The sequence below is a fragment of the Pempheris klunzingeri genome, chromosome 8 (genome assembly GCF_042242105.1).
Source record: "Pempheris klunzingeri isolate RE-2024b chromosome 8, fPemKlu1.hap1, whole genome shotgun sequence".
In the NCBI taxonomy this organism is placed as follows: domain Eukaryota; kingdom Metazoa; phylum Chordata; class Actinopteri; order Acropomatiformes; family Pempheridae; genus Pempheris; species Pempheris klunzingeri.
The window spans coordinates 1,183,252-1,210,473 of record NC_092019.1 but is presented as its reverse complement, the minus strand read 5'-3'; the positions used below and the strand labels follow the sequence as shown (position 1 = coordinate 1,210,473).

Sequence of the window (27,222 nt, the reverse complement as noted above, 5' to 3'; positions counted from 1 at the left end):
GACACTTGTTGGCCCACCAAATGTGCTATTCTGTTAGCAAGAAAAACCTCACAAAGCAGAAATGTAGACACTCGGTTACATGATGAGCATTCCTATAATAATTTAAATCTTCACATATATTTGAATGGTTAAGTACCAGATAGCTCAAGTTAACTAATTTCACTCCTTTCACAGATTGCAAAGGTGCCAATGTGGCAGACATTGTGTTCATCGTTGATGAGTCTGGAAGCATTGGAAGTGCCAACTTCCAGCATGTGCGTTCTTTCCTGCACTCGATTGTGAGCAGCCTTGATGTCAGTCCGACTAGAATCAGAGTGGGCATTGTTTTATACAACGACAGGCCCAAAGCGCAGGTCTACCTCGACACGTTCAATGACAAGGCTGAAATCCTCCAGTTCATCAAGATCCTGCCTTATCGTGGAGGTGGTACGAACACTGGAGCTGCTCTAAACTTCACTCGGGAACAAGTCTTCATTGAGGAAAGGGGCAGCAGGAAGGGCGTCCAACAGGTGGCGGTGGTGATCACCGATGGTGAATCCCAGGATGATGTGAGCGAAGTGGCAATCATGCTCCGTCGGACGGGTGTTACCGTTTATGCTGTAGGAATCAAAGATGCCTCAGAGACCGAACTAGTGCAGATGGCATCTCACCCACCTTATAGGCATGTTTTTAATGTGGCCAGTTTCACTGATCTGAAAAACCTGAAACAGAGCCTGCAGAAAATCATGTGCAATAACCTCATTCGCCAAGCGATCACCGACACTACAAGCAAAACGGACATCAAAGAAGGTTTGAACCATCGTCTTCTGACAGTCCTCTTTGGTTACATGAATAGTGACACCAGTCATGAACACACAGTTTGTAGATTGAACTTGTTGGCTCTTGAGTAGCTTTTCTTTAAATTAAACATTTTGTCAAACATTTCCCAGTGTTTAAATGATCGCTTTTAACTTTTCCTCTCGTTCACTGTATGTAAGAACTAACTGTAATTGCTTTTCCTCTCCAGCTTGTAAACAAAAGGACGAAGCAGACATTTTCTTCCTGATGGACGATTCAGGGAGTATTACAAACCAAGACTTCAGTGACATGAAGAAGTTCATTATTGAGTTTCTTCAAACCTTCCGTATTGGGCAACAGCATGTCCGCATAGGACTTGTGAAATATGCTGAATGGTCAACTTTGCAATTCGACCTGAATACCTACTCAGATGCTAAACAAATGGAGAGAGCCGTCAATGCTATTGTTCACGAAGGACGTGGGACAAAGACAGGAATGGCACTATCATCCATGGGACCCTATTTTGAGAGAGCAGTGGCCACTCGTGATCACAGAGTCCCAGAGTACCTGATTGTCATCACTGATGGAGAGTCCACCGATGAAGTCAAGGGTCCTGCAGACAAACTGAGGGCCCAGGGTGTCATCATTTATGGTATTGGGGTGAAAAATGCAACCAAAAAGGCAGCCAGGATTCAGCTGAATGAGATTGCCGGCGACCCGAAGAGGACTTTCTTTGTTGATAATTTTGATGCTCTGAAGACCATCAACGATGGTGTCGTTACAGACATCTGTACTCCAGATGGTGAGGAAATGTGCACTACACTGGGCTTTAAAATGCATATCTCGCATATGAAGAGCTAAGCTGAAACCAGATTTTCTGGGTTTTGCTCTAGAAGTAAGAAAACCTCTCATAAAATCACATTGACATCTGTAATATTGAAAAATACTAAAAACACAGCCTTGAAACATAAACATAGTCAACAGTTTGTTGTGTGGCACACTTAATATCTGTATGAGGACACTAAAATATAGTAATTACCTTGTTTATATAATTCTGCTTTCGGTGGTTTTAAACCAGGGGTGTCCAAACTTTTTTCACGGAGGGCCACGTACAGAAAAACATACAAAGGGCTGGGCCACTCACTAGAAGTGAGCTGTATTGCTAACTTTAATCCACCAAAGGTGATGTATATCGCCTCACCTCTAGTGGATTAAAGTTGGCAAAATCAATCAAATGTAGGTAAATTCTGCTTGATAACTGAATATGATTCAAGAAAAGAAAACAGCCTTTCCATTAGTGGGCTTTCATTTATTAGTTGTGCTGGTCTTTGCCTTGTGGGCTCTTGTTCAGTGTGTTCAGGTGATCAGTGAGATCCACTAAAAATGCCAACCAGAGAGGGTCACTGAGCTCATGAAGAGCTCCTTCTCTCTTCAAAACTGGTCCATTTCTGATCTCAGGGAATAAAACCACTGCAGCACAGAGCCACGTGCGCTGGCTAATCATCAGCATCAGAGAAGGAAGCTTGAAATAGTCTGTGCTAGAGCCCTGGCGCTCGAATTAACAGCCTTACCTCCACTTTCTTGCCCCTAGCCGGACACCGTAGAGGCCATTCCTTTGCACTCACCTGTCCCAGCTGGAGCCTCATCCTTCGTACCTCCACACAGCTCGTCCTATTTAACTCCCATCATGCCAACTGCATCTGGCACAGCTTCAAAAACATCCTCACCCGTCGTGGTGCTCTTTAGACTGCTAAGATCAAGCAGCTCCTCCGTAATGCAAAAGTGACACCGCGTCTGAAACTTTCTACACCCACTTGGTCTCTTACGTTTCCTTAATTCTGCCATTTTGGGTCACCTGTAGCAGATTTCTTCTTCGGTTACTCATTTTATAGATAGTTACTCCACCTAGTGGTGAGACTAAGAAGTACAACACAGTCCAGCGCAGGTTCCATGTGTGGGCCGCATTCCAATACATTTTTAGAATTTCCTGGGGGCCAATGAAAATTGGACCACGGGCGGCAGTTGGCCCGTGGTCCACGCCCGTGGGCACGCATGCTGTTTGCCTAGCCAGGTGCTCAGGTGCACTCAGCAGTGATTTTCAGTTTGAAAATTGCCAATAAAGTTAGAAAGAAAACATGCATTTCGACTGCGAAGGAGAAACTTTTCCTCCATGGAAGTATTTAAATAAAGCTTTGAGTGTCTCTATGATGTCGCCATAAAAAAAAAAATCCTTAAACAAAATCTAAAAAATCTGAAGCTTGTTCAATGGGCTGTTGCCATAGTTTTTAATATTCATGCTGACCGTTTACTCCTTTCCTAAAGTCTTAAAGTGGGCCAGTAGGATTGACCAATTATTCTGTAGTAGGTCTTCTCCACCCCCAAACGAGCTTCCAGCCATTGTGAATGGGCTAGGTACAACACGTTTTGGAACCATCAACTGTTCAACAACAAGTTCCTCCCTTCTTAACCACCCTATTCAAGAGGCCATTTGTCACAGCAAAGTATTTAAAAGTGATCACACCTAGCCTTTCCAAACAGCTCCCCTCAACCCCTGGTTCCATCTGGCTTGTTCCAGGTTGTGTATCCTTATTGGGCGGCCTCAAACTGCCCTGGACTGACCTCCCTTTCCTATTATGCAAGGGTCCTCTCCACTAAGGCCTTTGCTGGGGTCGTGTCTTCATCTATCTCCACTGCACATGGCAGGGAGAGCCCAAAGGAAAGCATGTCAGGTTGGCTTTCGAGGTCTTTATCTTTGCACGGTTTGGCCTACTAGGGGTCACAAACACCTCAATGTGGCATGGAAGCGTAGGGGTCTTCTGTATGCTCCTGTGGTCCCCACGAGTGAAGAAGAAGCTACCAGTCTTCTATTGTGGATCTAATGGGCCATAGATTCATAGATTTATCATTGGCAGTTCCACCTGGCCACAATTGAAGCACTTGTGACGATCCTGATTCACCAGAGGTAGGTCAGGGTGATCTAGGTTATCCTTACTGGGTGGTCTGGAGTTGGGTTGGTGCTTCCAGGTCAAAGCGTGGAGCATATAGGGTAGAGGCCAGAAATGGAAAAAACAAGCTGAAATAGATTATTAAGCTTGGTACACCACTGTTGAATGGTAAAGCAGCGAAAGTGTGCTTGTCCACACTTGCACAAGTGACCCTAGTCTTAGCTCGGCCCTTAACTTATTTGTGGCGCCTCTCTTTCACTGCACAAGTAGATTTTCACTAAGTTGGGCACAGGGTTATTTTGAGGAGTGCTCTTTTTTTTTTTTTTTTTTTTTTTTTTTTTAGCAAAGGCTTCCAAAGGTACCAATTTTAGTTAAGTGTTGACTTCGACTTTGAAAACACATGCTATATTCAATCAAAATTTAAACCCCTGGTAGATTGCCTGGAAATTCAATGATACCCAATTACTGGGACCTAAAGCAAGAAAAGGCAGAAAAACAGGAATGCCATGTTTACATTTCTATGTTCTGTGTCCACAGTTTGCAAAGACATAGTGGGTGATGTCTTTTTCTTACCGGACAGCTCTGAGACCATCAGTGAGACGGACTATCAGAAAATGAAAGAATTCATGAAGTCTATCATCAGCAAGTCCCCTGTTGGGCAGAATGAGGTGCACTTCGGTCTCATGCAGTTCAGCACCAATTACAATCTGGAGTTCCCCCTCAACCGCTACTACAGCAAGGAAGACATGATGAAAGCCATCGATGGTATGCGGCAGATGAATGAAGGCACGCTCACAGGGAAGGCCATCACAGAGGTGTCGAAGTATTTTGATGTGAGCAGAGGAGGGCGTCCTGCGCTGAGGCAGAGGCTGATAGTGATAACAGATGGCAAAGCCCATGATGAGGTTAAAGGCCCCGCTAAGGCTCTGAGGGACAAGAAAGTGGAGATCTATGCCATTGGAGTGGATGAAGCTGTAACCACCCAGCTGATAGACATCAGTGGTTCATCAGACAGGGTCTACAATGAGAGGAACTTTGATGCCCTGAAGGACTTGGAGAACAAGGTGACCTTGAAGCTGTGCGAATCAGGTAAGAGCAGTACCCAAACTATCTAAAAAAAAAAAAAAAAAAGATTGTTAGCCAGTAGGTTGATCTATTTTTTTCAGGGTTTTCAGTCAACTCTAAATAATTGTGCAGTTCAAATAAGCATGAAAATGTTTTTCAGCTTGTTCAAGAACATTATGCATGTATATCACAAATTTGTCACCATAAATGTTGTCTGAGAGTGGTATGATTTACATGTTGTATCTTTACTATTAGGATTAACAGATGAAACAGAAATATACATTGGAGTCTTTGATGTTTTACTGGTTAGAATTGGTGCTAATTGCTGACCAACAACTCTAGTTCCAATAGTGGGTTGGTGCTCTGGCCTAGCTCTACTGTTAACAAACCCAGCCGACTGCCTGGTAGACTGATGACCGGCTTTCCAATAAACAAGATCCAGCAGACAAGCTTCGTCTCTGTGCTTAGCTGGGTTTAAACACGTTAGACAGAAGTTACATTTATTTTATCTTGTCATCTAACTTTTGATTTAACAGCCATCGTGTGTATTTCCTAAAGCATTTGAGTGATTTTTTTTTTTATGCTACTGTTTCTTCAAAGAGAATTTAATGAGAACTAATCAGTTTTTTCACTTTCCCTGCTGACACCCCTTTTACTCCATGTCTTTGTCTTTTTTCTTTAACTAGATTGTAAGAAGACAGAAAGAGCTGACATAATTTTCCTGGTGGACGTCTCTACAAGCATAGATTCAACAGAGTTCAGCAGCATGCGGACGTTCATGGAGTCAATAGTAAACCAAGCCATAGTTGGCAAAGACCTGACTCGCTTTGGGGTCATTCTCTACTCCACCAACCCCACGTCGCATTTTACTCTAAAACAGTGTGTTTCCAAGCAAAAGATTTTTAAAGCAATAACAGATGTGGTTCCATCAGGAGGAGACACCTACACGGGCAAGGCCTTGGCATACACATTACAGTTCTTTAACGCTGAACATGGTGGCCGGAAAACACTCAAGGTGCCTCAGATTCTCATGGTGATCACAGATGGGGATGCCCACGACGTTAAAGACCTGAAGCCATCATCTGATGCACTGCGGAAGAACGGGGTCACCGTCCTCAGTATCGGAGTGAAAAAAGCAATCAAGGAGCAGTTGGACATCATGGCTGGTGGTGACACATCCAGGGTTTTCTATGTGGACCGTTTTGAAGGCCTGAAAACTCTATACAAGAATATAACTTCTGTCCTCTGCAATTCCACTCAGCCAGGTAAGATGCACAAGGTAGAAGTTCATTTCCAGAGTTAAAATGTAAATTTGTCCTACATCTTCTGAACTCTGCTTTGGCTATGAGATTTCATTGGCCAATTCAGCAAACTCAAAAATACATATACTGCTTAAAAAAAAAGGTATCACCTCGGATGGAAAACTAAATATTCAAGATCAAAATCTTTACTACTGTTGTGTAATTTGTTGAGAACAAAATGACGTAACAACGGTCAGTGGGCACCAAAATCACCAACCGACTGAGGGCTGGATTCCAAATCACACTGAAAATCACAGCAAAAAATTTAAATCACAGACTGATCCAACTTGCATGAATTTCATCACAGCAGCTCATAACGTGACTCAGTAGTGTGTTAGGCCACCACATGCCTGTATGCACTCCCAACAACGTGTGGGCTCCTGATGAGATGGCAGATAGTGTCCCAGGGGATCTCCTCCCAGGCCTGGATCAGGGTGTCAGTGAGCTCCTGGACAGTCTGTGGTGCTACTTGGCAGCATCGGATGCTCGATACATAACGTCCCAGAGGTCATTTAGGTCTTCATCAATGCCTTAGTCATCCAGGAACTGCCTACACACTCTGGCCACATGAGGTCGAGCATTGTCCTGCACTGGGAGGAAGCTAACCTAACAGCAGTCAGGGTATCGTTGGCTCTCAAGTGAAGGTCTGTGTGACCCTCCAAGGATATGCCTCCCCAGACCATCACTGACTCACCGCCAAACTGGTCATGCTGGATGATGTTGTAGGCAGGATAATGTTCACCACAGTGTCTCCAGCTCCAGCTGTGAGCACAGGTCCCAGTAGAGTAGGTGTTGGGCCCTCATGCCACCTTCATGGGGAGTCTGTTTCTGACAGTTCAGTCAGAAACATGCACACCAGTAGCCTGCTGGAGGTCATTTGTAGGAGCACTGCTCCTTCTGTTCCTCCTCGCACAAAGGAGCAGATACTGGTCCTGCTGCTGGGTTGATGCCCTTCTACGCCCCTGTCCAGCTCTCCTCGTGTTAATGGCCCGTCTCCTGGTATCTCCTCGATGCTCTTGAGACTGGGCTGGGAGACGCAGCAAGCCTTGTTGCCATGCCACGTAAGAATGTGCCACCCTGGAGGACCTGGACTACCTGTGCAACTTGAATGGGCTGCAGGTACCGCCTCATGCTACCAGTAGATACAAGGACACTAGCAAAATGCTAAACTTGACGAATCGGTCAGGAAGGATAAGGAGAGGGTAATTGGTCTGTAGCCACCACCTGCAAAACCATTCCTCTTTTTGGGGTTGTCTTGCTGCTGCTTCTCCAGTGCACCTGTTGTCATTTTCATTTGCACCAAAACAGGTGAAATTAATTCACAATCGCCTATGCTTCCTAACTGGACAGATTGCTATCCCTGAAGTTTATTTGACTTGGTGTTATACTGTGAAGTGTTCCCTTAATTTTTTTGAGCAGTGTATTTTACTTTCAAACTTGGTGGTTTCTGATCATGCTGACAGTTATAATAATTGCTTCATTTTGTGAATTCCAGTGATGCTATACAGTGATAGTTTTACAGCACACTTGTTTATTAGTAATGTGGACTTTCTTTTGCTTTGGCAGCTTGTGAGAAAGAGAGGGCCGACCTGGTCTTTCTGCTCGATCAGTCCAGCAGCATCAACGAACACAACGACAACTACAAGATCATGAAAAACTTCACAACAGAAGTAGTGAACAGCTTTGATATCAGTGAGGAGTCTGTGCGTGTTGGACTTGCAACGTTCAGCGACGATCCTCTGGTTGAATTTGACCTCAACCAGTACTCCAAGAAGGAGGATGTGATATCACACATTTTAAATATGGAATACACTGGTGGAAACACCTATATTGGAAAGGCCTTGAATTACACCAAGGATTATTTTGAGCTGTCACGAGGCAGCCAGAGTGGGATCCCTAAGAATCTGGTGTTGATCACAGATGGAGGTTCCCTGGATGACGTGGAGGACGCAGCTGACCATCTCAGGGCTCAGGGGGTAGAGGTGTTTGTCATCGGCATTGGAGACATCCATGACCTGGAGCTTTTGCAGATCAGTGGTGTTCCGAAAAGGCTGTTCAATGCACGAAACTTCAACAGCTTGGCAAATATCAAGAAAAAGTTAGTCGACACCATCTGTGATAAACCCCCAACAGCTGGTGAGTTAAAAAGTGTGGCATTGCCTCCCTGTATGTCCTCCCTGTTTCCACCATTTTCTCTGTGTGTATGCCTGCCAAAGATAAAGACATTTCTCCCTTTGCTACAGACTGCAGCATTGATATCGCCATGGGATTTGATATTTCTCAAAGAACCAGAGCTCCTGATGAGAAGTTTTTTACCGGCCACGCCAAGCTCCAGACCTTCCTGCCAGAAATCGTCCATTCTGTGTCCAAGGTAGAAGGCCTCTGCTGTGTACCCACACCTGTACAGACCAACATCGCCTTCCAGGTGGTAGATCGTGATGGACGTTCCTTGTACGACACAAACTTCGAAGGCTACAGTGAGGATGTGGTGAAGAAAGTCATGTCCCTACAGATATCGGAGCCTACCTACTTCAACGCTGCCCTGCTGAACTTCTTTAAGGAGAGGTTCAAAGCGTCCAGAGCTGGTGTGAAGGTGAGAGTGAGACAGCTTTCAGCCCTGCTAAATCGTCAGCTGTTTTCATCTATTCAATATAAAATTTAAAAAAAAGCAGGATAGTTTACGAGCCATCTTTCGCCATTAATCACTGTAATGACTGGAATAATTTGCAGACATGTAAGTGATTCTTACCAAGGACTCTGACATTAAAAGCGGTGTAATGTGACTTACCTCATCCATCAGGTAGCAGTGATCTTCTCGGACGGACTTGATGAAGATGCGATGAAACTGGAGCACGAATCAGAGCTGCTGCGACAGTCTGGTAAAAACAGGATGGCAGAATTGTTTCCGCTGTTCTGATAAGTGGAGACGGAGAGTAATTAAACCACCTCAATAATTTCTTTATTGGAGTCATCCCCAAACTTTGCGCTAACACTTCTTTTTTCTCTGCTTCCATTTTTCAATTGGGCCTTCTGTCCTCTACCGATTAATTAATGAAAGAAAAAAAGAAACAGGTTTCATTGACGTCACTGCAACACTTGGATCACCATTAATCCCAATCAGCAAATCCACTCAAGACACCCTGACAACCAAGCATGTGGAAGTTACATTTTAGCCCCCTACTAACGTAACCTAGATGCTTTATTTACAATCAGTTTCATTTTTTGAGAACCTTATTGCAGTATGTTTGTAGAGAAGTAACACGTGCACTGCCAAACATATTGGCTAAAATACAAGAAACAAAATCTGAATTTGAGGAAAAATGTGTTCACTATGAGGGAAACGGTCTGGCCATGCAGCAACATAACTTTACTTGAAAGGAAATCTAAAAAATAACTTAATTGCAGACTAGATATAAGTACGCTCTAATAAGTAATAGGCTGTTTTTAGGTCAAATTACTTGAGATCAGACCTGCCATAAAACAGTAATGAGTGAAATGCACTCAATATCAGCAAGAGCTCAGCAAAAAGTTAGAACATTTTGAAAAGAATAGCTTGAAACAAGTGAAACACTCCAACAGAAAAACTGCCTGGTAAGAAGTCAGAAGAAAAACAAACACATTTTACCCTAATTTAAGATATTTAATCTTACACAGTGTGATCTCTAAGATAGTAAGGCTCCAATCTGTGGTTTTTGTCTGTAGGGGTCAGCGCTCTGCTGACCGTGGCTCTGGAGGGAGCGCATGATGCCGCCCAGCTGCAGATGGTGGAGTTTGGCCGAGGATTTGGCTACAGGCTTCCTCTCGGCATTGGCATGCCGAGCGTCGGCAGCACCATCCTCAAACAGATCGTAGGTCATTCATGTTACTGCGAACCACTGGCAAAAGCAGGCCTCAGTCTGTGTCAGGAAACTAGTTAGTACGACTAGACACAATGTCTCTACTTGTTCTGAACGGTCGGTGAACGGTGAAAAGTCTGCCATCATAGCCTCATCCTGCTGCATCCCACCACCTCTCTGATCCTCCTCCAACTCTGTTACTTGCATGTCTGCAGGAAATGGACAGTCTCTTTTTGAAGACATTCGTGGTGTTCTCCCAAAAAGTGTCAAAAGTTGTAACAGCTCAGCAAAAACAGGAAGCTTGAACCCAAAAGCATGACGCAAAGACTGTCAGTGTAAGATAAGAGTTTACTGGCAGACTAATCCAGATGGGGATCAGGCAGAGAATCCTAAATCTGTAGGTCAGGTGGGGGGTCAGCAGGCAGAAACAGAGGCTGGGGAGCTGGACAGATGCAAACTAGATAATCTAGTAAAGAGTGAATGTGCTATTTGTGAACAGAGAAGGTCAAGGAAAGGAATGTGTTGTGGTGATATCAGCATTCACCCCATTGAATAAGTGTCTAGCAGAGATGTAGTGATGATTAAAAGCTTCTACAGTAGGCAATGAAGGTTGTCATTGCCAGTTTCACATTTAATCTGCAGGTGTAGTCAAGTTTGGGGATAAAACTCTGAAGTTTTCCAGAAAGAAGCTGTATTATCCTGACACTTAAAGAGGTAGTACTCCGACTCATCATGAGGACAGCAATGAGGAAATGATCTCACTGTATTGCTCGATTCCATTTCGAGATAGACTAGCGATGAAAAATTACACCTTCCAACAACTCCAAAACTGTCGGATGGCCTGTTGTCTGTTAACTCTCTCTGCAGGACACGGTGTCAGATAGGGAGTGCTGCAGCGTCCTCTGCAAATGTTCGGGATCCGAAGGTGTCCGAGGCTCTCGGGGCCCCATGGGGACAAAGGTGACTGGAATACACGCGCCTCTAAACTTTAACCATACAGATGATGACACTTCACGAAGTAAGAAACGGGCTGTGTTCAGCTTTTGATCATTCAAAGAAGAAGTCCCTGCGTTCCAAATTTAACCTTTAATGGTGACATTTTTTACTGTACTTTTCTGTGGGATATCTTCAAGGACATTTGTGGTTCAGATGCAGTTGGAGCAGACTGACTTTTGTGTCTCGTGTGTTCTCTAAACAGGGTCTGCCTGGACCACACGGTCAGTCAGGCTTCCTGGGAGAGGAGGGAGTCGCTGTAAGTGTTCCTTTGTTCAGTTTATCCACACAGTGGTTACTCTTTTACTCACTTTTTACTAGCCTTGGTGAGGATAAAACTAGGAGGAGTGAAAAACCTGCTCAAAACTGAAGAAGTTTTCAATGTGTTGAAACAAAAGAAGTGAAATAAAATCAGTTTAATAAGATTTAATGGTTTAATGAGGAGAATTTTAATTTATCTTAATTAACAACTCTTTTTTTTTTTATTGATTTCAATCAAAAAATACCCAATTATTTGTCTACTAAGATGTAAGATGTTGATGTTCTACTAACTGACAGAGGACCAAATGGACAGAACTATGCAGCACCTATAAGTGCAATCTATTTTTTTTTTATGTTTTGGTTTTTGCTGTTGAAATCAGGCCTCAAACATAATAATAATAATAATAAGAAGAAGAAGAATAACTTGCATTTATATAGCACCTTTCAAAAAAAAACAAACTCCAAGGACGATTTACAGACAACAAACAACAAAACAAACAGCAGAACAACAGATTAGCTGCCAAAGGCCTGAGTGAACAAATGTTTTTTAAGAGCTGACTTGAATGAGTCCAAAGATGGAGCATGATGGATTTCTGTCTTACATCACTGTAAGGAGCATATTTACAGACATGAAGCAGTGTTAGCTGGACCTGTCGCTGCCCTCAGGGCTCCAGTGTAGTCTGTTGTGTCAGTGCTGCCTTTGTTTGATTCTCCTTTGTTGCAGGGTGAGCGAGGGCCTCCTGGACTAAGTGGATCTCAGGGCGTGATGGGCTGTCCAGGAGTCAGAGGACAGAAGGTACAGTTCGGCTCAGTGCTACTAAGAAGAACACCAGTGTGATCATTCACACACCTTCTGCTGAATGATCCAATGACCAAATAAAGAGGACGGTGCACCTGTCTCCTCTGCCCCAGTCAAGACCGCACTACTAGTCCATGAATCAGTGACACGGTGCTCCCTATCCAAACCTTCTGGGAAATGTCTTTTAGCCTGTTACACGGTGTGTATGTATACAGGGTGCGTTCAGGTACAGATTTGAGTGCTGGTCACCGGAGTTTTGGAATCTCTCAGAAATCAATACAGTCAGTAACGTGCAAAAAGCAGAAGGAAATAGACCTGTAGTGCAAAAAATGATTTTATTTTATTTAGGCATTAAGTTTTTTTCAGCTTTTCCTTTTATTTTGACAACCTTTAACATTTCTGTGTTATATTTTTAAAAAGGGTTTTGTTTGTTGAGAAACATGTTTGCGTTTCTTAAAATAAGTGCATAAAAAGGTTTGGTTATGGAACAGAAACGGATACATACATACATACATGGAATATGTATTCATGCATGAATACATGAGTATCTTTCATGTTAAGGAATGTCCAAATTAAGACGTACTCTAATGGTTTTCACCAGATGCTGCTCTACTGTAATTAATCAGCAGTAGGCGACTGCTGCTGGACTGAGAGCAGAAGAGGACATGTGTTATCCCCCTAAGAGTACAGACTTATAATGATGACAGTACATCAGAGTTCTGTGTCCTTTCAGACAGTTGATGTGTTTAAATCCTTTTTTTATCTTGTCTGCAGGGCTACCGGGGCATCTCAGGCAGCACGGTGAGTGACTCTGGACGGCTGAAGTGTTAAGTTAAAAGTCAATTAAACAAAGAAATATTGTTGAGTGATTTTCTTATGAAAGTCAGGATGAAGTCTTCAGTCCACACAGGTATTTTAGTTTGGAGAGTCTCACTAACAAACGGTGTTTCTCTTCTCACACTGCAGGGTGAGAATGGAGAAGACGGACTGGACGGAGTCGACGGAGAGCCGGTACGAATGGAGACATCAGCAATACGTCTCACACAAGCACCACTCGTACAATCAGAGTTGTTCTCAAAGGGAAAGTTCAGCAGGTGTCTTTGGATGCTCACACGGCGTTGATGGTAACTGTAGTCCAATTAATAGCCCAGTGCGTCTGTAGTGACCATGACCATGACCAAGAGACCTGGATGCCACGTTGGAGTCTCCGTTCATCCCTTTGAAAGTTTCTCAGTGGTGCATGAGGGTGAAAATCCTCAACATCGGGCCCATAGACCATGGCATACTAGCACCTCGGTCATGCTGACGTCCTGTTAGACCTCCACTCATTTGAATGGGGATAAAATTATTGAATCGTGCGGCCCTTCCTAGACTTTTCAAATGTTATCAGACTGAATGGATCAACTCCTGATGGTGAAATGAGTCATTCTGCAGGTTGTGACTCAAAAACAAATATATAATAATATTTCTTTCACAATGTGAGTCTGTGGAAAAAAGTCTTTTTGGACCCAACAATGTCGAGTCAAATACAAATATAAAAGGCAGGATACATAAGTCTCAGAATATACTTTCCACTATACACCTGGGTTTAAGTAGTCTTGTCGACTACCTACACCTGGGTGCAAATAGCATCTACCAAAGTATAATACATTTTGTAAAACAGATGAGGTAATAAAAGTTGTGTAGAATAATGTAAATGTGCTTTTTGTCCCCTGAAGAGTGAAAGCAAACAACAGCTTGGTAAAGTCAGGCGTGAAAACACAGTAGATCTCTGGTCTAGTGTTTGAGTTCACACTGATCAGCCTCTCTGTCCTCAGCTGTGTCTCTGGTTCTGTGTTCGCAGGGACTGAAGGGACCAGATGGAGCCAGAGGAGCCAGAGGACACCCAGGAAACCCAGTAAAACTAAAAACCTTTATATTATCTCTGCATGGAGGTCCTAGTCTTCTGCCTTTGGGCTGTGGAGAACTTTTCTTACTGAAGATCTTAATATTTAAAGATTAAAAACATAATATTAATACTTAAAAACATTCAGTTCAGCTCCTGGTTGATTGACGGGTTGATCTGTCGTCCTCAGGGCATCCCAGGTATCAGAGGGGCGGCGGGAGAGAGCGGAGAGCGAGGACTCAGAGGAGATCCGGTGAGTCCCAACATTACAGAGTCATTTTACCTCTCACTGGAGGAGGAGAAGAAACCCACCAATGGGAGTCACGATCCCTCACTTATCCCAGATTGCTGTTTGATTGGGATAAGAGCTGGTAAATGGTAACAGCTGCATGGCAGCATAACAACAATGTCTCATCACCGCTCCATGAAAGTGACTTAACTACTTTGTAAGAGCAGGAAGTGTTTGAGGTTCCTCAGATGTGCCAGTCAGAAAGGAAGTGATTTAATTCAACTTTCTCATCATGGGTTACTTCTTAAGCACTAATGAAACATATTTTCAGTTAGTTACAGTAAAGTTTTCTTTAATAAAACAAGTCGAATGTTTTTTTTTCATAAGTTTTGATGATGAAATGTAAACCTACTATCGTAGGCCTTAAAGTCAGTATATAGAAACCTCATAAGTATCTAGAGAGGACAAACTGCTAATGATGATAATAATAATACATTTTATTTATAATGCTCTTTACATTTGGAATACAAATCTCAAAGTTAAAAGAAAACACAAGACGTTTAAAAACAATATTGTTTAAGAAGACGGCAGAAAAACAACATGAAGCAGAAAAACATCATGAAGCAGAAAAACAACATGAAGCAGAAAAACAACATGAAGCAGAAAAACATCATGAAGCAGAAAAACATCATGAAGCAGAAAAACAACATGAAGCAGAAAAACAACATGAAGCAGAAAGCTGTTTCCAGGGAAAGTAGATCGATGAGGGGTACGCCCTCTTAAAGAGATAAAGTTTCTTTTAAAAGAGTCTGGGAGGGCTTTCCAGGGAGGGCTGGAGGGATCCCCACAAGGAGTGCGTTGCAGTAATCCAGACCAGGCTTTCCATCATCTGTCAGGACTGACTGAGTGATGACTGTGGCTTTCTGTTTTGTCTGACAGGGTGAATCGGGTGCTGATAACACCGTCCCAGGACCCAACGGAGACCCCGGCAACCCAGGTTTACCGGTAAAAACCATCACGGACCGCATGTGCAGTCAGACTGATGCTGGGAAGCAGAGCGCTGCTGTGGGAAACATCCAGTCAGATTCAATCAGAGAAATAAACTGTTTTAAACCCTCAGATGGAAAACAGGTGGACTCTTTAGAGATCCGTGGTTCCCACAGGACAGCAGCACTGCAAGCAGATGATGGTCTTAAATTACCCAACAGGATATAAAGGAGTTAAAATGAGCTCAACCTTAAACATCTGCAGCAGTAAAGTGTGACCCATGTATCCAGATACATCACTCTACTACCTCACTACATAGCTTGGTGATCATACTTTTATCAAATCTTATTTAATCCTTATTTAGTCAGGCAGTCTCATTGACATTAAGATCTCTGAGAACGAGCAGCATCCATTAAAAAAAAGCACAGAACAGAAATTAAAGAGGCAGTTACATGAAACGGTACCAAGATTCACCAAAGACATCAGCCCTCCTCGGGGAACGAGTGCCTCCAGCTCATTCCATTTAAAAGGTGCATCATACCTGAAACCGGTTCTGCCGGTGTTTATGTGGACGTGGGGATCTGTGATGTGAGGGAGACACCGGATCCAGCTCAGGAGTTGGTGGATTTAAACGAGACGAGAGCTGTGAGGTTGTCTGGAAGCTTCAGTAGAAGAGCTCTGTGAATGACTTTAGCTTGTAACAGAGTACTTGCTGTACGTAAAGGATCCGAGTACCTTCTTCTTCTTCTTCCACCTCTGGTGAGCAGGCAAAGCTCCTGATGAAGATCTCAGGATCCTTTAACATGATGTGTTTGCATCCACAGGGTGAACCTGGAGAGGACGGGGGGCCAGGTGACGCTGGAGTCGTGGGAAACCTGGTGAGATTTCTAACGTACAGTATATACTGTGTGTGTGTGTGTGTGTGTATATATACAGTACACACAGCATACTGCGTGCATACACACACATCTATCGCATAATTAGTTGTTTATACATGCTGTGTATACAAATATACATGATGATATACATGTAGTGTTAATACAGAAGTACATAGAAGCTGTGACTCGTGTTGGAAAGTGAAGTATGTTAACTCAAACATGTTGAGTGTTTCCATTTCTTGCTACTTAATACGTCTTAATACGCCTACTTTTGTTTTGTTTGTTTTTTGCTGATAATAATTCATAATCTGTTCTTAAACTAAAGTAAAATTCTGAATGCAGGATTTTTACTCTCTTATTGCTGCTCTTGGTGAAGTAAAACATCTGTAGACTTCTTCCACCACGAGCTATGATGATTTCAGACTGTCAGTACATCTACACGATATTAAAACATGAATCTGTGTGTTCCCGACGTCACTGCTTTGTGTGGTCTGTGTTGATTTGCTCCACTCGGCCTGTAAAGTGACTGCAGAGCTCTGTGCTGTATTCACAGGAGCTAACAGAGCTCAAAGAGCTGTCAGTGAGTTTGACAGTGATTAGCAGCTTCCAGTGTTGTTGGATGTTCAGCACACTGGGATCATCCTTTGTGCCTTTAATCCAGTCCCGTCACAAAGTGTTGACGCTCTGGCCTGTATGTGAAGACTGAAGAACACATTGTTCATCATTAGTCATCTGCTGCTCTTTAAATTCTGCTGTGCAGGGTTCAGATGGAAGGAGAGGCCCTCCTGGTGAGAAGGTAGGAGAGGAGCTCAAACACTCCGTAGGCAAACATTTATACACCTGTAGCACACTGACACACTCCTTAAACTACCTGTCTGTCTGTCTGTCTGTCTGTCTGTCTCTTTTTGCAGGGTGCGCCTGGAGAACCGGGAGCTCCAGGAGACCCGGGCAGCCCAGGTGCTTCGGGTCCACAGGTGAGTGATGAGACAGCAGCTGCCAAAAAAAAGGAAGTTTTGGAAGTTTGACAGGTGTGTAGGAGGTCAGCGAGGATCCAGTGGATCTCCTAAAGGTTAATATACAGCAGCTGCTTTAGTATCTGATATGTTATGTGTCTCTGTGAATGTTGAGGTAAGAGAGTCAGAGAGGATGCTTGGTATGTGGTAACATGTACGGTCAGGGTGCTGCAGGATGACTTCCCAAGAGGAATAGGAACATAAGGATGTGGTGACTTTCCAAGAGAGACAATTTCTATACATCCCTCCATATTAGGGCAAGACCTCTGAGGGCCTTGCTACTGAGGGAAACCATATGGTGAGGTCAGCGTTTCTAAAGGTATAAAAGATGACATTCAGAGAAGCTCGGGGAAGTCTGTGGGGGCTACTCTGTCTGTAAGAGACAAAGAATTGGGTTACGTCTTTCCAGGCAGCCATGGAGCCTGTTGGTTTTTGTAATAAACCTATTTTTATGCAACAAGTCGTTGTCAGCGGACGTTTTCCTCCCATCATCTGCACATCATCAGCATCAGAGAAGTCACAACACTAACAAACACACTTACACAACAACAAGGGATGTAAACGAGGATTAATGCAGACGGATGTGGAGTCAGGTTGGAGGGTGGCGGCGTCTCTCTGGTCAGGATGTGGTGTTCAGGAAGGTGGATTTGTCTGCCAGAGGAATTCAGTGGAGCTGTTTGGGGAGAGGGAAACCATGTTTGTCTGTGGGGAAATGACTAATTCTGTATGTTAGTGTGCTACTCTGTGTTCAATCATTGCTTTTCCTCAGAAGAATGGAAACATTAATTGGCTACACTTGTGAAAGCTTTTCTGCACAGCGGTCTCATGAGGAACATAAAATGACCCTCAACTATCACTGTTTTGTAGCTCTGTAGCTCTACAGCAGCTCTCTGGGCACCTTCAGGCTGCCGTACTTTGACATGAGGTGCTAACACGTATTCTGAGGTGTCGTGTTGTGGAAAGAGCAGCTCTGTCTAACCCAGTCCGTGTTGTCTCTGCAGGGGAAGAGAGGGGGAGGCGGTCAACGAGGACCCAAAGGGATCTCTGGCTTTCCTGGACCTCAGGTCAGTAGGTCACCTGGACATCCTCCTTCAGATCCACCTTCAGTCACGTCCCTTCGTCCTGCCGCTGTCCTGTCCTGCACGTGCTGCTAACACCAGGCTACAACTGTTAATGTTAAAGTTATGAAAGTGAAGTTGGTTTGGCTTTGTGCCCCTGGATCTTTTTTAGTGATGTGGGATTTAACCAACTAGACGGCATCTCTTTGGCAGAGCGTTAATCATCTAAACCGGTTTGTGATGCTGTTGCCGTCTACGTGGGACAAGGTCCTATTTTCTCCCAAAAAGAGGTGTGGTGCTGGGAGCTGCTCTGATCCATCAGACCTGAGGCCTGCAGCAGAACAACAGGACCTCCCAGACCGGTTTAGAATATAATCAGGACAGAGTGGATCTGCTAAGACCTCTAGTCTGTAGTTATAACACATTTTTCTCTGGAAAAAACTGTTGGAATCTGTATAAACATCTTTCTGCAAGTATGATCAGAAAACATGAAAAGGAAAAACACGGTCAGGCTCCATTCAGTTAATGACACAGGTCAAAGTGGTGATGATGATGTTTAATCTCAGACTGCTGTTGTCCCATTCTTCCTTTTTCTCACCACAGACCATTTTGTTTACTAGCTAAGCCAGGTTTTGGCTGTATGATCTGTTTACCAGCTGTGGTTTGGATGTGGTCCACTGACCTGACGGCACATAACCAGAGTCAGAGCGAGAATATTTCACCAAAATGGACTCAGTTTAAAAACTCATACTTAATTTAACCTGATCATGTTCAGCTACTTTCACTGCTCACTTCAGAGTTGTGGACATTAACGAGAAGCTGAGACTGAATATTAAAGTGTGTTTGTAGTCAGTTTATAGGCGTAAATATGCTTTAAAAACTAGTTTGCATATCATGTCTGAAGGTCCAAATGTTTCTATCTTTTCTGAATATTGACGCGATCCTGTTGTTCGATTGTTTCAGTCACCGCGTCAGAAACAGCCGTGAGGTTTTCCAGTCAAATGTGGCACAAATTTTAAATCCACTGCCGTAATGTGAGCTGGTTCATCGAGATGAACAGCAGGAGGAGGAGGAAGCAGCAAGAAGATGAAAGAAGGAAATTTGACATTTGTTTATGTATTTCATTGTATTTGGTTATTGATTTGTTTGCCAATTTGAGGATAACTTCAGGTGTTTCCACTCAGGTTTTTTTTTTTTTATCAAAAAGATTTTTCGATTTATTTATTTTTTTGCAAATTGAAAACATGTATGAAAGCAGACAGACTGAGCCTCAGTGTTCAATGTGACCGTAATGAACGCAGTAACTGTTCTGACCCTGCAGGGTGAACCAGGACCAGCTGGAGATCCAGGATTACCTGGACGCCATGGCGCTAACGGACAAAAGGTCTGTGACGTCATTTCCTCAGAGTGCCTCATCTGTGATTCTCCAAACACAGCACGTTAAGACCAGATAAAATGACTCATTCTGGTGCTTTATCAGCCAAGAGTCTAGAGCCTCGACAGCTGTTCTTTTTGCTAAAGATAAATCAAAATAAAGATTTAAAATAGTAAATGTGGAACGAGTGTGATTGGAAGACAAATTTATAGACACCCAGCTGCACTAATTTGTTGTAGAAAATGTGGAATGGTTGGCGATCACTCGCACATATTTTGGGATTGCCCAATGATGCCTCCTTTTTGGAAGGGGGTAAAGAGAGAGATAGATAAAGTTATGGGAACTGATTTACTATTCACCCCAAGTCAATTTCTTTTAGATCTGACTCCTGAAGACATGTACACCAGAGAACAAACGTACCTATTACATATACTCTTGATGACTGCCAGGAAAATGGTGACAATAAATTGGATGAATCCACAGCCACCTACAGTGGCCCAGTGGAAACAGAAGCTGAGGGAGGTGTATGAAATGGAGGCCTTAACTGCTCAATTACAATTGAAGGCTGATGTCTTTGTGAGGAGGTGGCTACCTATAGCAAGATACCTCTATAACCGAGGGGAACCCCACACTATGTTGTAATGTCTTAACTGTCCATTAATTTCACTTATTGATATCCCAAAAGGGTTTTATATGTCATATATAGTCTGTGATGTTGTCAAGGAGTGTTCTGTTCTGTATTGTGTCTTTGTTGTTTAATAAAAATAAAGTTAAAAACAAACTGTAATTAGAAACATACAGGAACAGTTACTGAAGAGTTAGATGAATGTGTGATTTTAAAATACCCTGAAAATCCTACAGAGTTTGGTTGGTGGAGTTCTGCCATTTGGACTCAGTATTTCTAAACTCAGGAGAGAGAAGGTTTAAACTGTTGTTGTTGTTGAAGGGCCAACCAGGAGGTCCGGGTGTTAAAGGTGCTCCGGGATCACGGGGACCCAGAGGAATGCCGGTAAGGAGCAGATCATCAGCTGTGTGTAGATTTATAGTGAAAGCAGTGACTCAGACCGTCTGTCTGCTCTGTTTCAGGGTCAGGATGGAAACGACGGTTATGGACCTCCAGGACCCAAAGGTGCCAAGGTAGGCCTGACGTTAACAGACTGAAATACAGAGTCCAGATTTAGGGCACATTTTAACCACATTTCCAGAAGTCTTTTCTCAGACTTCTGTGGTCTCCAGACACATGGTTTGTTGAAAAGACATGTGCATTTCTATATTGTAAACCCTGCTGACACTTAAGTTTTGTTGTGTAATAACAAAATGAAAAGCAGTAAGTCAAAAGAATAGAAACACTTATTATCTGACACGTTAGATGATCCTCTCCGACTGTCCCACCCAGAGTCAGACTCTCACTTCTCACCTTCTCTCTACAGGGAGATCCTGGTTTTCCTGGTTATCCTGGTCTGCTGGTGAGTCTACTTTCCATGAAAATAAACTAAATAAACCCTGCAGACAAACATGAGCGAGCATGCTGGAGTCCAAACTGTTCAGACACGAGCGACGACTCCCTCGTTTGTGTGTTTTCTTGTGTTTCAGGGTGAAGACGGTGTGAAGGGGACCAAAGGAGATCCAGGACGTAAAGGGAACCGAGGTCGAGGGGTGAGTGACGCAGAGCTGTGCTGCTTTTCTCTTTTGGTGGCTCTGTTTTTGCTTCGGCGGTGACTTTTGTTTCTGCTCTGATGGATGCAGGGATTCTCAGGCGGGCCGGGAGAACCAGGTACGACCGGAGAACCGGGACCCCCAGGACACGTGGTGAGTGGGCACAGAGAGCGTTCTCATTGGTCGTACTGGTGTGCCTGAAATATAGCAGAGCATAAAAATAGAGGTGTGCTCCTTCAAGCCATGGGGGCTGAATCTTTATAAAAAACATTTCCAAAGCCCAAAAAAGTCACTTTTTATTCCTGTTTACAACCATTTACACGACGTGTGTGGGAACTGACAAATAACGGTAGTGTGCTGGTGCATCTAAATGAAAAAGTTGAAAGCGCTGCCACCTTTATTCTCAGAGCAGCAGTAATTAATGATGTTACTTTTATATATCGTCACCAGACAATACCTGACCTGAACTCAGGTAAATAAAAGCTGAGGTCACTGATATTTCTCCTTTCCCTCCATCCAGGGTCCCAGAGGTCCTCCTGGAGGCAAAGGCATGACTGTAAGTCCACCTTAAGTTCACTTGACCTGCTATAACATGAAGGGAAATAATAGTTATTATAATTCTACACATTCTCTGTTGTCTCAGGACTGTGAGCTGATCGCCTACATCAGACAGAACTGCGGTGAGTGTTGAGAAGGCTTGAGCATGTTTGCAATCACATGAAAATATATCTGTAAATCATCTTGGGATGTTTTATTTTTTCTGAAAGTGAAAACAAATGTGTATAAATGTATTTAATTCATGTGCTGAATCCTCTGATCTGTGTTGCTGCTGAAATGACACCAGCTGAACTCTGAATGTTGTTTCTCTCCTCCACACAGTGTGTTCCCACGGTATGTATATCTCCATTTCGTCACTCAGAACAACACGTTAAGAACAAGAGAAAACCTCTGCTGTGAGATTTTCCCTTGAGACGCCAAATATGTGAGATCATCAAGCACTTTTAAACTTAGTTTAACTTCTCTTGTGTCATTTTTCATGTCTGTAACTGTTGACAGTTCTTCTGGACAGTTTGCAGTTACACAGTTCATTTTTGAAAGATAAATGCTTCTTGGATACATTCATGCTTATCCAGATAGCCGTGAGATCTACTCTAGACGCATGAAGTGGTTTAGTATAAATGGGGTATTTGTGATAACTGGACTAAACAAAAGTTCAGTGTGTTTGAACAGTGGTTGGCCAAAATGATAGCTTGTAGAAATGGAGCCACTGCAGGTACATCAAGGTGAGTGAAATTACAAAAAAACACAAAAGACAGATGATGGTGATTTGGCGTTAGGAGGCATTCAGACTTCACTTCAAAAAGAATGTCTGGTGTCTTTTATAATGTGTTTCTGTTTAATCACCACAAACTAAATAGAAAGTGTTCGGGTCTTTCTGGGACCTTGATTGGTGCATCTGTTGGCTTTAGTTTCCATCTTTCCTCTTACGTTTAACTACAACTGTTGAACCTCTGAACTTGCTGATGTACTAAGTCTGAACACACCTTTCCAGTTTCCAGTTTGGCCGTTTTGAGTCTTTATTGTCCACTTTTCTCAACATGACCTCCTCCAGGTCCGTCGAGTTGCCCGGCCTACCCCACTGAGCTGGTGTTTGGTCTGGACATGTCCGAGGACGTGACCCCTGCAGCCTTCGAGAGGCAGCGCTCCGCCCTCCTCTCCCTGCTGGAGGACGTCTCCATCGCTGAGAGCAACTGTCCGACGGGCGCTCGCGTCGCCGTGGTGGGATACAGCGCCTACACCAAGTCCCTGATCCGCTTCCAGGACTACCACCGCAAGGCACAGCTGATCGAGTCTGTGAGGAACATCGCCCTGGAGAAGACGTCCAACCGACGCCAACTGGGGGCCGCTATGCGCTTTGTGGGTCAGAACGCCTTCAAACGCATCCGTGGAGGGGTCCGGATGAGGAAAGTTGCTGTCTTTTTCTCCAACGGGCCGTCACAGAACAGTTCTGACATTGTACCCGCCATGATGGAGTACCGGGCCCTCAACATCGTCCCGGCGGTCATCTCCCTACGTAACGCTCCGGCTGTTGAACGAGCACTGGAGGTGGGTTTGGTTCATCAGCAGAGATCAGATGCTGGGATTCAGTTTTGTTCTCTCAGGGAATCACATCCATACTATATTTTGCCATTTCAGGTGTTCAAAGTGTCGGCCCACAGTGATTGATCAACATTGAACCGACCTTTGACCTGTTGAGTGTTATTCACTGGTTGTTCATTGAACTTTGACCAATCAAATCATCTTTATCGACTTGCTTTACATACACAGTTGATCAGGAAGGCGGTGCCAGGGGCTGACAGCATCAGTATCAATCTTTTTTGTTTTTAAGTGTTTTTTTCATGCAGGTGTTTTTAGGCATCCAAGGAGTTGTTACATAGAAATGGAGCTTGTCAAAGTTGTACATTTTCTCCGCCCATCTGCATCCACACAGTTGGAACATTTCGGATGTGAGCAGACAAGCAAAAACCCACTGCATGGACCCGTCAGGTGTGACGTCACTTTGGCCGTGTGGACACTCAAGTATTAGTTTTAGGTACAATCACATGAATCGTCGGATGTCAGTAATTTGTCAACAAAATTAAGAAGCTGCTTGAAAAATGATACGGTTGCTGTCAGTTAAATCATCATCTTGGACAGCGTGTGCAGTGAATACTGTACTTTTTAAGCCTGGTGATGGATGAGATGTCTGCTGCAGTATTTCCATGGCAGCGTCTCATCTTACCAACTCTATTCTTATCCACTGTAGAAACTTCTTTTTGGCAAGAAGAATTTGAGCGATAAACGGTGACAGCTGCTATTTTATCTCAGGTTGACGACACAAGAAACTCCATCTTCACAGTGCTGGGGAGAGACATGGCTGCTGACCTGGGGAAGGTCAAGAACTGTGCAATCTGTCATGGTAGGTTCTGCAAACAAATAAATAAAAAGGGTGAGTTTAAACTGAAAAGAATGCTGTACCAGGTTTAGAGTTGTTCCAAACCTGTTTTGTTGTTTAATTGTCTTGGAGATGGTAGACATCAGGTCAGAGATAAACAATAATGAATCGTCTGCATATAAAGAGAGTGCACATTCTGAACATGAACGTGTTCACATCTGAGAATTCCTCAACCAAAACTGGCAGGTTTAAGTAATGACAAATAAAAATTGGCAATGTCCTCTGTAAGTGTGAATTATTGGGACCACATTTCAATAGTCACACAGAAGCCTTGGGTAAAAAATATAAAAGTGTTATCCAAGATATAAATTTGGAACAAATGCAAAAGCTCTCAGGGCCATTCAGAACAGCTCTATAGACTTTTGACAGATGATGTGGACAGAGTATTTTGTTTCAGACAGGCTGCTGGCTTAATCCCAACCTCTTGGCCCCATTTGTGCTAGAGGTCTGGTTTAATGAAGCCAACAGAACTTAATTTTGTTGGCAGAAAGCAGTGACACATTCCTGCCCCTCACCAGAGCCTTGAGAATTCTCTCCAAGAAGATAAGGAACAGCTTTAGCTTGAGCCTTACTGAGAATGTGCTGAAGGAACCTTGTTACGATCCTTTCCTAAGTCCACAAAGTAAGCAAATGCCCATCATCCGCCCAATAACCTTGCATGATTTGTTTGTTTTAAGACTTCCAAGGTCCCATAGTTAGCCTGAGTCTTACAGAACCACCACCCGTGTCTGTAGGAATGTACCCAGGCTCAACATGACGTAGAAATGTGATTGTCCACTAGTGCAGCCCAACCACTCTCCATTCTCAGCTTGTTAACTCAGAAGCTCCACATAGTTGTAATAAACTATACCATACGCTTCAGGCTACTTGGCCTCTTTATTCTGTTGTTTCTTCAGACCCTTGTAGGCGTTCAGAGGAGTGCGCCTTCATCCAGGACGTCCCAAAGCCTCAGGAAGTCGATGTGGACCTGGTCATGGTGGCGGACGGCTCCAGGGAGGTGCCGGCTGACGAGTTCGCCGGCGTCCAACAGCTGCTGAGCTCCGTGGTGGAGCAGCTGGCCGTGAGCCCGCAGCCCCGCGGGGCCGGCAGCACGGCCCGGGTGGCCGTAGTCCAGCAGAGCGGCACCAAGGTCACCAAGACGGAGTTTGGCCTGCAGGCCTACGAGACCGCAGAGCTGATGAAGAGGCAGATCCACAACATGCAGCAGCGGGGCGGCTCCTCGGCGCTGGGACACTCGCTGGACTTCGCCCTGAGGGAGGTGCTCCTGAAGGCCGGCCAGCCCCGCAGGAGGAGGGCGGTGCTGGCCGTGGTGGGCACCCGGACGGCCTACGAGGACAGAGCCAGGCTGCGCTACATCTCCCAGAAGGCCAAGTGCGAGGGGGTGGCGTTGTTCGTGGTGACGGTCGGCGATCGCTACAACCGGACGGAGGTGGAGGAGCTGGCCAGTCCGCCTGTACAGCAGCACCTGATCCACGTCAGCAGACTGAAGGCCGACGAGCAGGGCTACACCCAGCGCTTCTTCAGGGTCTTCCTCAGCGCCCTCAGCAGTAAGAGCAGCCTTTAGGTTGAAGTAGATTAACAGTTCGCTTCAGCGTTCTTCTTGTTTTACATCTCCAGATATCACTCAGTTCAAATTCATGGGCAACTTTAAAAACGTCTCTAAACTCCAGTCATGATTGTATCTGTCCTGTGTTTATTCCAGAGGGACTGAACTCGTATCCTCCTCCTTCATTAAAACGGACATGTGACCAGCTGACAGACCAAGATGAAGCACAGATCCTGAACGGGTAACACACACCTGCTAAAGATTAAAATACATCCTTATCAACAAAGCATCTGTCACCACAAACATCACTTTTGCACATTTTTGGCTGATGGAAGACCAGCCAAGCAGAGCAGAGGTTACAGGTCTGTAAAGGTAACTGCATGACTGTATAATTCTATTATACTGTAAGACTGTGACCAGGAATGGTGAAAAGACTGCCTGTGTTCTCTGACATGAATCAGTGAGTTTTGGCTGCTGTGTGTCCAGTCAGGTGCCTGCAGACCAGACAGGAGGAAACACTCAGAGTGGACAGAAGGACGTCATCGAAACGTTGATCAGAGGGGACGAGCAGAGTTCACTGTCAGGAGCGGACCTCGAGGGTAGCCCACACGACACTTAACACACTGACACACACTGGAAATGTATGCGATGCAGAATCAGATCACGAAAAAGAAAACATTACCATCGTGTGGTTCTTTAACAGCGATCGGGCGATCTGGTCGGAGGGTTGCGGCGGTAAGGAGACCCGCTTGGAGACGCAGAAGGATTACGAGAAGCTCTCTCTGAGAAGAATCGATGAAGAGGAGGAGGAGACGTCCCAGGATGTCGCCCGATTGATTGAAGAAAACTTTTTTCAGTTTTCATCTCTGAAGACGCGTCCACGTTGAAGGAAAACCAGCAGGGCGGCGCCACAGAGTCCTGAGGAGCTTTCAGCCACAGCAGAGTCTGTTCCACAAACACACCAGGGAACGTTTCAACTGCTCCATCAAACACTCTCATGATGACACGGCGCCTTCAGGGTTTTTCCTTCAACATGCATGTTTTGTTTTCCCAGAAAAGAGTTCCTGATTTTACTGAAATCCCATCAGAGCTTGTTGTTTTCTTCATCTTGGTTCCTCCTTTTTTACTGCACCTGACCGGCGCTCAACTTGCAGTCAGGTGCTGTTTGAAAGAAGATCGATTCCCACAGGTCATAAACCAGATCAGGATTTAGTTCCTCTGCAGCATCAATCATTTCATAATCTGTTCCAGTTTCTGATTAAAATGTGTATTTCTGATTCGGCATCTTCTGTCAGTGCCAGGATACAAATTGTTTGACAGCCTGAGAGACTCTCAAGGCCAAAAACTCTAAAAACAAATGTGCGACCGTGACGTGCTGCTGACCTCCTGCACGTGTGGATTGTTAGTCTGTTGTTTCTTTGAGTAGATAGATGTCCCCATGAAATAAATCTCTCGACAATCTGAAACAATCAGTCGATTTAAAATGATTTCAAAGTCTTTGCAGCTTGAAGAACCAAACAGTGCTGTCCTCCTGCCACAAGGTGGCGCCAAGTGATTTATTTTAGTGGACTAAGGAGAAACTACTAATATCCACTGGTGGAATATAAGTTTACAAGTTTATGC

At 44.2% G+C, this 27,222-nt stretch overlaps 1 protein-coding gene across 1 annotated transcript in view; it reads left to right on the top strand.

Moving 5' to 3' along the window:
* LOC139204780 (collagen alpha-6(VI) chain-like) overlaps positions 1–26,486 on the top strand; it is a 28,272-nt gene extending 1,786 nt beyond the window's left edge. Inside the window, exons 3-36 of the mRNA XM_070834777.1 lie at positions 175–789; positions 1,007–1,579; positions 4,260–4,811; positions 5,474–6,052; positions 7,655–8,224; positions 8,305–8,681; positions 8,889–8,967; positions 9,791–9,936; positions 10,792–10,884; positions 11,123–11,176; positions 11,903–11,974; positions 12,752–12,778; positions 12,944–12,988; positions 13,821–13,874; positions 14,053–14,115; positions 15,031–15,096; positions 15,903–15,956; positions 16,717–16,752; positions 16,868–16,930; positions 17,971–18,033; positions 19,349–19,411; positions 20,349–20,411; positions 20,489–20,539; positions 20,833–20,868; positions 20,996–21,058; positions 21,149–21,211; positions 21,579–21,614; positions 21,702–21,738; positions 21,938–21,949; positions 22,671–23,164; positions 23,927–24,017; positions 24,950–25,600; positions 25,756–25,840; positions 26,303–26,486. Coding sequence (XP_070690878.1) covers positions 175–789; positions 1,007–1,579; positions 4,260–4,811; positions 5,474–6,052; positions 7,655–8,224; positions 8,305–8,681; positions 8,889–8,967; positions 9,791–9,936; positions 10,792–10,884; positions 11,123–11,176; positions 11,903–11,974; positions 12,752–12,778; positions 12,944–12,988; positions 13,821–13,874; positions 14,053–14,115; positions 15,031–15,096; positions 15,903–15,956; positions 16,717–16,752; positions 16,868–16,930; positions 17,971–18,033; positions 19,349–19,411; positions 20,349–20,411; positions 20,489–20,539; positions 20,833–20,868; positions 20,996–21,058; positions 21,149–21,211; positions 21,579–21,614; positions 21,702–21,738; positions 21,938–21,949; positions 22,671–23,164; positions 23,927–24,017; positions 24,950–25,600; positions 25,756–25,840; positions 26,303–26,486 — 6,110 coding nt within the window. The remainder of the gene's footprint in view (positions 1–174; positions 790–1,006; positions 1,580–4,259; positions 4,812–5,473; positions 6,053–7,654; positions 8,225–8,304; positions 8,682–8,888; positions 8,968–9,790; positions 9,937–10,791; positions 10,885–11,122; positions 11,177–11,902; positions 11,975–12,751; positions 12,779–12,943; positions 12,989–13,820; positions 13,875–14,052; positions 14,116–15,030; positions 15,097–15,902; positions 15,957–16,716; positions 16,753–16,867; positions 16,931–17,970; positions 18,034–19,348; positions 19,412–20,348; positions 20,412–20,488; positions 20,540–20,832; positions 20,869–20,995; positions 21,059–21,148; positions 21,212–21,578; positions 21,615–21,701; positions 21,739–21,937; positions 21,950–22,670; positions 23,165–23,926; positions 24,018–24,949; positions 25,601–25,755; positions 25,841–26,302) is intronic.
* The last annotated feature ends 736 nt before the right edge of the window (positions 26,487–27,222 follow it).